The following is a 14,659-nucleotide window of genomic DNA, read 5'->3' as shown; positions in this document are numbered from 1 at the left end:
AATATGATGTGAATTTCTTCCAAATAATTTCGATAGAGTTTTCCCTAAAAATTGGTCCTACGAAAAATTTCACCTGTAGAGAAATACCTGTATAATCAAAGTTCATATATCCACTACATCCCAACAAGTATTCCAATCATCATATATATCATTTCTAAAAATGATATATCCAAAAATGTACAATCCAAAAAATGTAACATACATCAACTACACATCCCACATCGATCGACAGTTATTAACATCATAAACATTAACACTCACTCTTTGGACATATGCATATATGAAACAATACACATGCTGCTAATATATACAAGTCCAAAAGTACACAAAAAATAGTTCCACCAAACTCCCATCTTAACTCACATATAACAAAAATAATGCTCATCATCTTGATCCTACGATCCCTTTATGTAATGTTCTTCATAAGGAACACATATATCGATAATTGGAACATTTGTAATGTTTTGTTGATAGGGTGAGTAATGGGATTACTCAATAGTAAACTCACATTTCAAATTAATAGTCCTATCATGAATGGCTAAACAAGCTAACCTATTACAAATAATGCAAGTTCTTAAATAAGAAAACAAAATGAATAAAACTGGAAACATGCTAATTATTAATAAAACAGTACTGAAATATCTCTCATCTCTTAACAAAACAAATGAAACACAAACATGTCATAAGTATATCAATCCTAGTGGTGTATTTGATAAAAATGACGAGGTACACGATTGATACAGATATATCGATCTGTATATCGATGATCTAGTACTTAACCAGTGTGGAACTCACTATTAGTTCCTGATTTTATAGTCAGTCTGGCAATTTATCATAATTGGGTGACCATGTTTTCCGGTTCATATTGGCTATTGATTCCTAACGAAGATCAATCGTTGGACTACTATACATTGTAAATGATCATTTGATAAATCAGTTTCATTGTACCTCTCCTCAATCAGTTTAGTCATCCACAATCCATCTTTACATTACAATTTGTTGTTTTCTAATGAAGATAAGATAGGAATTTCCCAGATATTAGGTCCAATGGTATTTTCAAGTGGTAGCCCATACTACCGGAGAGAATATCAAAACCCTATTATTCTAAATTAATTGGTAGTTTCCGGAAAGAACTACCGATTTATCGTATAGGCATTCATTATCCCTTTAATGGATAACAAAAATAATAATATATATTTTTCCCTTTCAATGATTTTTAAGTTTAAAGAAACATGCTTATTTGAGAATATCTGAGCTAGTCCTATGTTTTATAATTAATGACATGCCCCTTAACTATGGTCATCTCTTATAGATCAATTTAATAAAACTTGTTTCTCTTATCAAAATTAGTAATCTTTAAATCACAGATGATGATGATGATGATGATGACTACAACATTGATGATGATGGAGATGAGTACATCATCAAACTAATTTGGTCTATTTATATTAGATTTATTAAAATATATAAATAATTTTAAATAATTAAAACATAAATTTAAAACTCGATTTGAATGTTCATCGAATTGATTCAACTAAAAAATTAGCAAGTTGACACAAATGAATCAAATAAAATTATATTGAATTTATGAATTATTTTTAATAAATAAAATATTTATTTTTGGCAAAAATATTAATAACTAAATTAGTTGGTCAAGTTTTTTATTTGACTCCCTATATTTTTAGATCAAACACTTTGTAAAGTTGTTAAAAGGGTATTTCAGGTATTTTTCTTTAAAAAAATCTTAAAATATCCTTAATGGACTAATATTTTATTAAGTGGATTTAAATGGTCCATATTCTTTACTAGGGGACCATTCGGTACGTATTCTCAATAAAGAGTCCTTTAGAGTCATTCTCCCTAAATTATTCATAATTTAAAATACATTTTCAAAAACCTCAATTAACACTTAAACTTTCCATTTTTTCAAATTTTTGAAACAAATACCTTATGAAAAATACTTATGAAATTCAATTTGTCTCGAATTAATTTTTTCGGATAGCTCAACTAAATTCATAATTTTTTTTAAGCTTTAATATTTCATATAAAGCATATAAAACAAACCATTCTACAATTACATACATGAATTTTGAATTTAAAAAATTTGAAACTAACTATCAAAATTGAAATAAAACAGATTTCATTGAAAGCTATACTACGAATTTGAAATTATAAGTTTCCTATCTTTGCAGCTAGGTTTTACGCGTTTCTACGAGATTCCAATAATTTTTTCTAAGTAATTTTCTTGACGATTCAACAAAATATTCTGATGACTATATTGATTTTGATGTCATGAATATTTTGTTCGTCAATGTTGGGTCATAATTCGCATCCAAAATATGTTTAAATTGAAATAGAAGGCTACTTATACGTACCAACTCACATTTAAACCCAAATCGGTTCGTCTCTGTTTTTTATTCTTGCACAAATGATGACAACAAATAAAGTTACACCTTATATAATAATATATAATATATAAAATATATAAATGGTTACACCTGGATTGTTAACTTCTTGAAACACACATTTATAATATAATATAATATAATATAGTAATATTAATATGAATTATACATCACCTCTTTAATATTTCATTAATTTCAAATCAACCGTCTTTATAAATAACTATACTTAAATCTAATTTTATAAAAAAAAATTATTTACTTTAATATTTTAATAAAAAATAATTAAATAATATTTTTTTCGTATATTTTTCTTTTCTCCGTTATGTTCATTGCATTAGACTAATTCGAACCATGTATCTAGGATTTTTGAAATTCCTCACTGATTTTTCTCTATTGACCAAAGTATTAAACCCAAAGTTTTCTTGATAAAATTAATATTTTCATAACTTATCCTACTAAATTAGGATTTAAGCATGCTTATAGTCTAAAATATGATTTTCGATGCTTTTGAACTCAACAGTAACGTCCATTTGACCAATAGAGCTTCCTATAAAATTTTAAGTGTTCATCTATTTTGACTAAATGTTTCTAATTCTCCAATCATAGTCATGATAAGGTTCCTCGAATTGTACATTCATTTGTCAAATTCTCCTAACAAATCCTTATTTTAGATCGACAATGTTACGATTTATTTTTAATATTTTTTTTGAATTTAATAAAAAATCTTGTCAATATAGTTGACTTAATTCCTTGATATATGGAATAACTTTTCATGGTAATACATAATGAGTGCATAGATTCAAGGTTCAGATCCCAGGTTCCGGGGGTAGTGTGTAAGGTAGATCTAGAAAAAGCATATGATCACATTAGTTGGCATTGCTTGAGTTATTTGTTGGCTTGTTTGGGTTTTAGTTAGGTGTGGATTAGTTGGGTGATGAAGTGTGTCTCAACTCCTTTTTCCATATTGGTTAATGGCTCTCCTGCGGGATTTTTCAAGAGTTCGAGGGGGTTGAGACGGGTACCTACTATCTTCTTTCTTTTTCATTATTGTGGCCGAGGCTTTGGGAAGGATAGTTACTAAAGCAGTGGTTAACGAGGATATTTTGAGGTTTAAGGTCTCGGAAGATAGTCCCATGGTGTCTTATCTTCAGTTTGCCAATGACACTCTGTTCTTGTTGGATGCCTCCATCAAGCAAATCCGGGTTTTGAATGGTATTTTGGTGTGCTTTGAGGCTTTCTTTGGTATTCCACTAAATTCTAGTGGGAGATGCTGAGGATATAGACTACCTTAGAGCTAACTTGGGGTGCAAGGGGGGTGTTTTCCCTTCGTCTTATTTGGGTTTGCCTTTGGGGGCTTCTTATTATTACAAATCAGTGTGGGACCCAGTTCACGAAAGAGTTGGCAGGAGATTGTCTTCATAGAAAGTTTGTTTTTTGTCATAAAAAGTAAGTTAACTTTGATAAAAAGTACACTTTCTAGTATCCCTATATAATTTGTCTCTTTTTACTATGCCTGCCAGTGTGGAGGTAAAATTGAACAAGTTGTTCAAGGATTTCTTGTGACATGATACGATGGGGAAGAGGAAGTTCCATTTGGTTAGTTGGAAGGGCATCTACTAGCCTAAGAAGAATAGGGTTTAGGTATCAAAAATTTTAGATTTGTGAATGAGGCGCTTCTTGGGAAGTGGTTATGGAGGTTTGCTTGTGAAAAGAATAGTCTTCGGAGAACGGTGATCGCAGCAAAGTTTGGTGAGAAAGCTTTCGGTTGGGAGAGTGGAAGGGTGATTGTGTCTTATGGCTGCGGTGTTTGGAAGGGTATTCAATGAATTCTTCATTTGTTTCAAGGCAAAATTTCCTTCGAAGTTGGAAACGGCTCTTCAGTTCGATTTTGGGAGGATATGTGGTGCAGAACAGAAAGTCTCAAAGTTCATTTTCTAGGTTTGTTTACCATTTCTTTGAAGAAAGAGAGGAGAGTTGCAGATTTTTTGGATCTCTCTTCTAGTGGGATATCCTGGGATTTGGGTTTCAGAAGTTGCTTAATAACTGGGAGATTGAGGATTTATCTTGTCTTTTGAGAACTCTAGAAGCTTTGGCGGGTAATTTTCGAAGGTTGGAAAAAAAAAGGTGTTTTCGCAGTGAGCTCTTTCTACCTTAAATTATTAAATACAATGAGAACTTTTCCTTTTAAAGAGGTTTGAGGAACAACTGTTTTGTCCAAAATTGTTTTTTTCATCTTGGGGGGAGTTCATGAAAAATTGTTAACCTTGGATGATCTTATGTAAAAGGGAATTATTTCGGTTAACTTTTGTAGCTTATGCAAGTTGGACGGGGAATTTGTGAATCATATCCTCCTTCATTGTAAATATGCATACAGGTTTTGGTCTCACTTCTTTTACTTATTCAGATTGACGGGGTGCAGCCAAAGCCCCTCTAGAGTAGGTTTTCAAGCTTTTAAGAGGAAGTTGTGGACCATTCTTCCCTTTGCCATTTGCTGGGGTTTGTGGCGTGAAAGAAATGGTAGGGTCTTTGAGAATAAGGAGCTTGAAATTCACTAGGTGAACATTGAAATTCTTGGCCTTTTATTTCATTGGAAGGAGAGGGATTTATTTTTGAAGACTTCATGGGGAGGTGGGATTGGGCTTGTAACTGTATGGGTAGCTCATAACTATGTGGTGGTGTCGTTTGTTTGTTTCCTTTCTGTTTTGTTCTTCTTTGGTTTTTTTGATCACTTTGACCGCCCGGTTAGTAAATAAAAAAAACTATTCATCAAATTTTTTTTAGGAAAGTAATAAAAACTTGTATCAAAATTATTTTTATTGTTAATAAAAATAATGTTTTATGAAAATAAAAAAGTTTATCCTAAAACAAACAATGTAAATTGTCTAGTAATTTAGTCAAATCATTGAAAATTAGTTAGTTCATTTTGCTTATCATTGTCGTTAATAGTGCTTAAATCCATATTATTTGAGAAAAACAAACACCACAAAGAGACACCAACATACAATATTTTCACTTCATCAGTCCTCAACCAATTGAATTAAACAAGAACTAAACTCTCTCGTTCTTTAACTTGTATTGAGTTTAATTTTCTTAAAAAATGAAGAAATGTTTCACAAAGAAATGGAGGGTAATGGAGAATCATATTTCTCATTTTTGAGGAAACATACCTTCATTTTATTTAGATTGGCCTTGAATCTTTGGTGTACACTCCCAAATTTGAAAGCCCTAATCCCTTTCTTAAAATCCCTAACTCCCTTCCCTGCTTTTGAAGTGAATTTTCTCACATTGAAAAGCCCTAACTCCTTTCTCAAAGCTCTTGCCGATTGTGATACATTTACTTTAAATGAAATACTTCTTTATGGAGGGCTTTTTTTTTTCATGGGTAAGCTGGATTTGAACCCATGACCTCAAAGTTGCTTTGCAAAGTGTCAAACCAACTGAGCTATGGGTCTAAGCCCAGGGCATTTCCCCTTTATTTATTGAGGGCAACCAACGGTTTGGCTGGTTCAATAGTCAAACCATGAGGTGATTCTTGAAAATTAATTCTTCTTCAAACCTCACTTGAACTATCGGTTCGTCTGGTTTTTGAAAATTGATGTAGGATAAAACACACAAACCTGGAGGTTATGTTAAAAATTGAGTTCTAGGATGAAATCCCAAGAACTAGGAGTAATGAAGAATCTCTATGTTGAGCAAAACAGACTAGAAACTTCAATCTAGGTTTGAGATTTATGGAAATCAATCGTAAACACTAAAATTAAGAACCAATATCGGGTTCTTATGCTCAAAAAACAAAGAAAAAACAAAGAAAGGGAAGAAAAGTCTCTTCTTTTTTCTTTTATTAATCAATCTTAAAAAGAAAAAAAAAAAAAAACTAACTTCAGAATTTGTTTATTAGAGTTCCTTATATAGATAACTCCATAACAACTTAGAAACCTTCTAAAATACTAAAAGGTAACTTACTAATCTATCTATAACATATACTAACCTTCTAATCCTATTAGAACTGAATTTGGACATCTAAAAGGACTTCTAATTATAACCTAAAGAATAAAAACGAATTTAGAGAACATAAAATAAATTAAAAACTAACTAGGAAAAGCAAGGACTACTTAAGCAACTTAACAAATAGAAACTCAATAAAAGAAAGAGTCCTAAGAAAAGTTGGACTAGCTCTTGTGGATTGGTCAAAGATTGGACCGAGTTTACTCGGTTTTGACTAATTTGACTCAGTCAATGTTGCTGATTTCTTTCTTTGACACATCTTAACTTGATCATAGGCAATGAGATAAGTGTTGGCAAGCCAATCTACATCAAAAACATTTGGTTTGGTAGTCTTCCCTTAATCTATAGGACATCTTTATGGTGAATGGAATTATTTTCTTTAACATTTTATATAGTTCTTTCTTGCTTTATTATTATTTTTCCCAAAATCCTCTTTATTTAAGTATAAGTTCATAACTAATATTACATTTAAGCAGGTGTCAACTAGCTTAGTTGGTAAAGTCTTTGGGTGATGATACCAGAGACCTGGGTTCAAATCCCACCAGCACCGAGTTACATTATAATAATATAATGTATTTATATTATTATATAGACGTGCTCGCGTCTTTGGCTTCTCGAAGGCACCATATTTGGAACCTCATATTTGTTTCGGACATGAACTCTTGAGCACCCTCATTATGACTTATTATAGTAGATATCACACAAGCGAAGGATTCTTTGTTTTTTTTTTCCGCAATAGGTGAAAGAGAAGGATTCTTCTGCCTTGAAAAGTTTAACATTTTACTTAATATGCTTCTTGGTTACTCTTTTTTTTCAATTTCATTGGCCATAATCTGCCTTTGTGAAGGTTATGAATTCATCATTGGTTAATCGCTGTCCGCATCGATCAGAAATTCAGAGTGTAGTGCTTGCTGAAACAGACTGTAGGTGACTGTTCTATGTTTTCTCTTTTAATGCTTTTTGTTGCACCCCTTTTCTTCAATAAGTAGTGCTTCTGTCAATAGCATTTTAAGTAGTATACATATATCGGATATGGTTCATCATCTTGTAATGTTATTAATTCTGTAAGTGGCATTCTATTTTGTAACCAGTTATCATCAATTGGAAAGCATCTAGTATGTTTTTTTTTGTGTATTTATTTTGTTTGTGCCACCATTCCCAGTTCCCTCTACAAGTGGACAAAACAAAATAGCAAAACTATATTTGCCATTCGTGTGTGGAGGTGACAGATCAATAGACGATTTTTTTTAGCTCGGTTTGTTATCTATGTTCCATAAGGAGGAAAGATTGAGGATGTTGCACAGAGAATTGGAGATAGCATCTGAATTTGAAATGTGCTTAGAGTATTGTGATCAAGTCATACTTATTACCACTGAGAGTTGAATGTTCCCTTGATTTGCAGTATTCTCTTAATTCAAATTGATTAATCAGTTATATATTGATGCTTGAATGTCATTTTACCCCATTTTCTACTCTATATGGTGCTATAGTTACTTAGGGGTGCCCGTTCTATAGAAATTACCCTCATTCCAACTATATTATGCAAGGGAGTTGGTCTGGATGGCATCCGTAATGACATATCAGGTTTTAGTCTGAAAAGACATGCTACCTTGTCTCGTCAGGCACACTTTTTTAGCACCTAGCACCAAAATGCCTTTGATTTCCCATTTCTTCATTTTCTACCATCTTTGTTCTTGAAAATATCCTATTTATATTGGTTTTTCACCATTCGGAGGGTGTCACATCATCAAAGTCTTGTCCCAAAGATTTGGGATCAGAGGGTTTCACATTCGCGATCATAATTATTAACTTCTTAAAAAAACCTAATGGTGACTATAATATGCTTATAGAGAAATTGCCAACTAATATGTGAAATTTACCAACAAATATACCGTCGATGTGCATTTTGATATCTTCAGAGGTTTTTGTTGCTGAACAGGATTAAACAACACTATAAATTCATTGCAGTCGCAGAAAACACACTTCTTCAAACTGATAATATCCTTTACCAAATGATGTTGCTGTTCCGGCCTTGTATCACTTAACTCTTCTTTCTGATGGAAAATGTGCATTGGGAAGTCTTTCAAACTTGACCTTCTGTCTGATGTAACATGCACAGCTGATGACTGCTTAATCTTGGGGACAGTGGATTCTTATGGTCACCTTTTTGTATCACGACTGGTTACAAATGGTCAAGGTACCATCTTTGCCATTCCCTTCTTTTCACTGCCTTTATGGTCTGCAATTAAGATCTCTGGAGTGATATTTAATGAAATTTCTTTATGTTCTCTTGCAAATTTAAGGATATTTAGAGCCACCTTCTCTTACGAGTTTTTTCTTGGAATGGGTTATTTATCCTGGGTATGCATGTTTTTGAAATATTTTGATGTTCAATTTTCTATTTTTTGGAGGAGTTCTCCGCATTGCATGATAGAAATAGGCAATCCATATCTTGAGATATGGGTAGACAAATGTAAGTTGTCACCTTTTAAATAACGAGGAAATACGAGGTACCCATAGTTAGACTGCTATGGTCTATACTGATTCAACCAACCAGGCATGGTGTTAGATCCTATGGACAAAGTCTGGATAATAAATCCACAATCTTGCATCCATAGCCAATTGATAGAGGGAAGTGGAAGAGACAGATAATACGGAGAAGGGGAGCAAAAAAGGTAGAGAGAGAAATAAGGGACTGAGTGAGAGGTGGGAAACTGTGAGAAAGGGAAAAGGGGGTTTGGTTTGGGTGGGGTGTAGGGGAGGGGGATGGGGGATGGGGGAGAGGGAGAGAAATTCCACCATCACTAATAACTTTGAAAATTTTCTGCTTCTTGTTTATCGAGTTTTCAGACACTGTCCTCAACCAATCATCCTCGTTTATCACACTAAAGGCCATACGTGTTTTTCCTATAGGTAAATGCTCTCCACTATCTACCTCTATGGTGTTTCTCTGCTCTCATTTGCTTCTGTAGAGGTCTCTTCATTTCTATGCACAGCTCAATGTAGTTGAGGCAAGCGCCTTGGTGCACCAAAGGCGCCTTTATACATGTGAGGCGAGCCAATGTAAGTGAGGTGTACCAAGGTACATGCCTTGATTGTGCCTCAGTCAAGGCACAATGTGCCAGGCATACGTCTCACTAAAACTGAATAAAATAAATGTATTTTGTTTAAATAAGACACTAAATTTCAGATTTGTTTGTATAATCTTTACATACAAAAATGGATTTATTTGAAAAGTACTACTTTTTACTATTAAAAATGTTGAATTTTATACAGATTTTAGTTTGGAGAGATTCTAATTAGCCATTTTTTTAAAACAAAAACTTAAGAGTGGTTTTGCCATTATCTATTTCCTTTTTTTCTTTTCACTTCCCATTGTATTTTGTTTTGTCTACTATTAAAATTAGAGTTTAGAACAGTCTGGGTTGATAAATATATGCCCTCTTATTTATGTGATACCTAATGGTGAAACAATAATCTGGTTTCATAGGCTTCTGTGTCAGTGTAGTGGCTAAGATTTTATGAAATTGTGAGGTCATTTCTGCAGACTACCATATGCAGACCTAATACTGCCTTCAGGCTATTTGGTGGATAGCTATGTTTTTATTAATATGCTTTTTACATACATTTTTCAGATGTTGACAGGCTTACCTATTCAGTATTGCCTCGGGATAGTGGTGTAGGAGAGGGGAGTTGGGCAGGGCTCTGCTTCTGTCCTAGTCAATGGTCCACGGTATTTAATTTCTTACCTCCAAACAAGCTGTAAATTGTTTCATGTTTCATTCAGGTTCTTGTGTTTAGCCGGGTGAAGCGACTGTTGTGTACTAGACACTACCCCATTACTTCTTTTAATATGTTAAATGCCTTTTCTTAAGTATTGTAATCTTGTAAATTGCAATGAAATATCTGATCCTTCATGTCTGATTGTTTTGGAAGCGTATCATTTAAAACTATTTTTTGAACTAGGGATTATTATATGTTGTGCACTTACCAAGGCATAGTAGATGATGGTAGTTATATTGTGGAAAAACTTTTTTCTTTGATAGGTGTCAGTGTGAAGGTGGGGTTTTGATCCAAGATTTGTGGTATTACCACACAAACTTTACCGCCTCAGTGACCTCACTGAGGTGCTGCCTTCACATGTTGAAATCAGTGTTGTTAAAGACTTGTGAGGCTTACACCTTGAGGTGTGCCTCAGAGTCTCATTAAAAATTCTCTGAGGTGTATAGACACCCCAAAATTGCTCAGATCATTCGAGATCAATAAAACTTTGACATGTGTCAAGAAATTGAGAAAGTCCATCCAAAACTGATAAATTGATCAAAAGAGTGAGAAAATTTTAAAAATGTTTGGGTCTGCTCCATATGCTTGGACCAATGCGAAAATGCTTGGGTCCGCTCCATACAGTTTGATCCAAGCAAAAATGGCTTGGTCCTAATTGTGGAAACAGACCAACTCATTTTTGCCTTGGTCCAACACCCACTGATAGGACCCTAACAGATTTCTGTTTAGGAATGGTCCCCACTCTCCACTTAGCACAATTCTTTTGAGCTTCTTGGGACTATTGCCACTTGGCAAGGTCTTAATCTTTCTCATTCCCTTAAAGAAAATATCTATGTGTGTTTTTATCACTTAGACCTCTTGGTAATCTTGATTACCCAGAGCCCCAAGAATCTGATGGGATAAAATGCCCAATTTTCCCCCATAATTTGGATGACTTTTAAGGTATTCAATGTAAATATATGCAAATCACTCCACCCCTAAAAATTGGCTGTAGAAAGATCTTAATGGAAATTACCACCTTAACCTTATAGTGATCTTGTTAGTCAAGATATATGATGTGGTGAATTACCACTAAGACCCTTTCATCAAGGATAATTTCATGTTCCCATCAATGTAAAACATGGGGAGCATAGACCCTTTTACCCTCTAAAGATTTCTCTAGAACATTTGAAGGTAATTTACTACCTTATCCCATGATGATCGTGATTAGTAAGACTCATTAAGAAGTAAATTACCATTTTAGTTGGTCACCTCGACCACTTCATCAATAAATTTTGTTACTGATAAAAAAAAATTAAGAGTAAATTACCATTAAGACCTCCATCATTTATGGTAGAATTGGTACATTCTGAAGGCATTCTTATCAATTTGAGATTTGTAACTATTATACCTCCAAAAATTCCATGAGGAATCTATAAATAGCCATGGCGTCAAGGAAAATGGATGGATTCTCTCCTTCCTTGAAATTCTGTCAAAATCCCCTCCTAGCTCCCTCTCTTTCTGTCACATCCCTTTTTCCTCCATTGTTGGAGACTAAGCTCTAAGAAGAGAAGAAGAAGAAGAAGCCAAGGTAATTTAGTGTTCTAGTTTCAATTCTTGCATCTTGCATCTCCCTTCCCTCTTCTACCTCCCTCACTTTATTTCTTTTGCAGTGGAGCCTTAACTTGTAAAGCCCCTGTTTATCTAGTGAATTGGTAAATTCTCTTCGGAAACCTGGAAGAAAGGATGGCTAGGACCCTTAGGACTTTTAGAATCCCATTCCATGCGGCTAAGATGATTGAAGATACATTCTCTTCATGAGAAGATTACTCTCATAAAAGCCTTTAAAAGATCTCCATGCATTCATATAGAATTAGGCATCAAAATGACTAAAATATGGTAGGAGAATAGCCCTCTTTATGAGGTGATTCTCACCATTGAAAGCCCCAAAATAATCTCAATTGGAAGATTTACATGCATCCATATAGATTAGGCATCGTAATGGCCAAATTGATTGTGAATTACTTTCCTCATGAGGTAATTTCCGTCATTCTTAAGGTTTAAATAATCTCCAATTTTGGGGGGCATTTCATGTACTTGGGTAACTTAGATTCAAATTGGCAAGATCGATAGGTTACTTACTCCATCTTCATAAGGTAATTTTTACCAGCGTGAGCTTACAATAATCTCTAAAATTGGAGAATATGGTATTCTCATGTAGTGTAGGCATGAATAATGGCTAGAGAAATGATGATGAGGCACCCTATTCATGGGTTGATTTCCATCATTCTAAGCCTACACTAACTCTCTTCTCTTCATGAAACACATAGCATTCATGAATAGACAAGAAATTACATCTAGATATCTGAATGAGATGATCTTTATTATTTCATTGGCCAACAACAATGTGCCCAATCTTGGGACATACTTCCATGCATCATGACCACATATAATGCTAGAAATAAAAGAGGTGCACTCTCATGAGGTATGCAAGATTAAATCCCATTTTGGGAAAAATTCCATGTATCCATTTAGTTGATGAATTAGGCAAGAAATCAATGAGAAGTCCTATAATGGTTCCATCCTTAGATTTTGTCCCAAAATAAACCTCATGTTGGGAACATATTAGTTTATTCTACACTTTTCACATACACTTAGTTCTTCATGTTTGCATCTAGCACACTCTTGCATCATTCTATCATAACAAATGTAAAGGGATTTACATAAAGATTTGTCAACTCCATTGAGATAATCTAATCAAATCCCAACACATAGAATTCAGTTTACTGCTTAACCACAGCTCTACAGCCCCATTGATCCCCTAAAACTTTACCAAACTAGCTTTTGAGAATATTTGCTGGCAGAAAAAAATATTTTGCTGCAACAATACTGCTGCCAGTATTTTCCAGCACCCAGATTCGCCTATTTAACCTTAGTTTCCTACTCTAAACCCTGCTGACCCAACTGCAGATCCTATAAACTTCACAACATAATACAGAACACAAATCAAGTCAACAATCAAGGGTTCCGACAAAAAATTTGTAATTATTTAAGTTTTTACTTAATTAGGTCTAGATCGTCGAGATTATTTTAGATTAGTTTTTTTTTTTAGTTTTGAGTTGTTCTTATTGCAAATATTCTAGTTGCTATTTTAGTTATAATTATTTAGTAGTGATAGTTTTATTTATTTTTTATTTGTAAGGGCTGTTTTGTCTTTTAACTCTTTTAATTACTATAAATTCTTGCCAAGCTCTCACAAAGAGACTTGACTTGTTCCTTCTCAAAATCTTCTTGGTATCAGAGCCAAGGAATTTAGCTCCCCCCCCCCCCCTCCTCCTTGGTTCCTCTCCTTCTTCTCTTTATTCACTAAACCCTAACCTAGAGTAGCCTTACTCGATCTTCTCCCCTTCGGTGGTCTTACAATTTTTTTTTTCTCTTTATCGCATATTGCGATAAAGATTTAATCACATGCTGCGATAATCTTTCTGCGTTGTGTTTCTACCCTACATTAGGGTTTTCTCATTCAAATTTAAAAAAAAAAAAAAATCTGCAATAATCACTATGATAACAGCAGTGGCTAGTTTTTTGGAGGTGTGCGACAGCAACTATTAGCAACATTTTTGCCCTATGATAGCAGCAGTGGCTACTTAGGTGCCCTGCGACAACAACCTTTGATAGAATTCTGTCTTGCGACAGCATTGGGACTGTTGTTGGGAAGATTTGCTGCCTACAACAGCCCCTATTAGAAACTCTACAACCTGCGACAACAACCATTGGGAGCTTTGTAGCCTTGTGACAGCAATCTTTGCTAGATTTTTGCCTTACAACAGCACTGAGAGTGATGTTGGGAGGATCAGTGGCCTTGCGACTGCCCCTATTAAGAGTTTTTCAGCCTTGCGACAAACCTATTAGGAGTTCTTCGGCCTTGCTACAGTTATTGGAAGCTTTCTATCCATCCACAACAACATGGGTGCTATTGGGAAGACCAATGGCAACATCTGCACAACCTAAGGAGGCTTGCTGATGAGTAGGTTTTATACCTACGAATTAACCACTTTTAAATATAATATTTTGTTAATTTTAAAGTCTTTTAGTTGTTTTTAGTGAAGTTTAGTTTATTTTATACTTTTTATGTGATTCTATGTTTTTATTTGATTTTTATGCTTATTTTGTAGTTTAGGAACAATATGGAACATTAGGATATTTGGCAACGTTTAGGAGAAATTCTGACTCCAAATTGGTTCACTCTCGGAAGAAGGAAGCTAAGCATACAAGTTAAAAAAGTCTTCAAGCCGCAGCTTGATAGAAAACGAGGCCGCGGCGGAAATTCAAGAATTGCACAACAGAAATATGAAAATACAAGCCGCGGCATGACAAGTTTTGAGGCCATGGCCTGCTTAGCTTTACACGTTAATTTTTGGGGACCAAATTAGAGACGGATTTTGAGACTCTTAAACCTTAATGACTCCATACCTATAAATAGGAAC

The 14,659-nt window shown here is 34.1% G+C and overlaps 1 protein-coding gene across 1 annotated transcript in view; it reads left to right on the top strand.

Annotated features, from left to right (window-relative positions):
- Positions 1–14,659, top strand: part of LOC147409762 (uncharacterized) — a 46,935-nt gene that overhangs the window by 14,922 nt on the left and 17,354 nt on the right. Inside the window, exons 4-6 of the mRNA XM_086431820.1 lie at positions 7,258–7,333; positions 8,530–8,607; positions 10,046–10,143. Of these exons, the coding sequence (XP_086287946.1) occupies positions 7,258–7,333; positions 8,530–8,607; positions 10,046–10,143 (252 nt within the window). The remainder of the gene's footprint in view (positions 1–7,257; positions 7,334–8,529; positions 8,608–10,045; positions 10,144–14,659) is intronic.

Source organism: Akebia trifoliata, chromosome 2 (assembly GCF_017979445.1).
Source record: "Akebia trifoliata isolate Shusen 1 chromosome 2, ASM1797944v1, whole genome shotgun sequence".
NCBI lineage: Eukaryota > Viridiplantae > Streptophyta > Magnoliopsida > Ranunculales > Lardizabalaceae > Akebia > Akebia trifoliata.
Note: the sequence above shows the minus strand (reverse complement) of the source record. Positions and strands in the feature narration are given on the sequence as shown.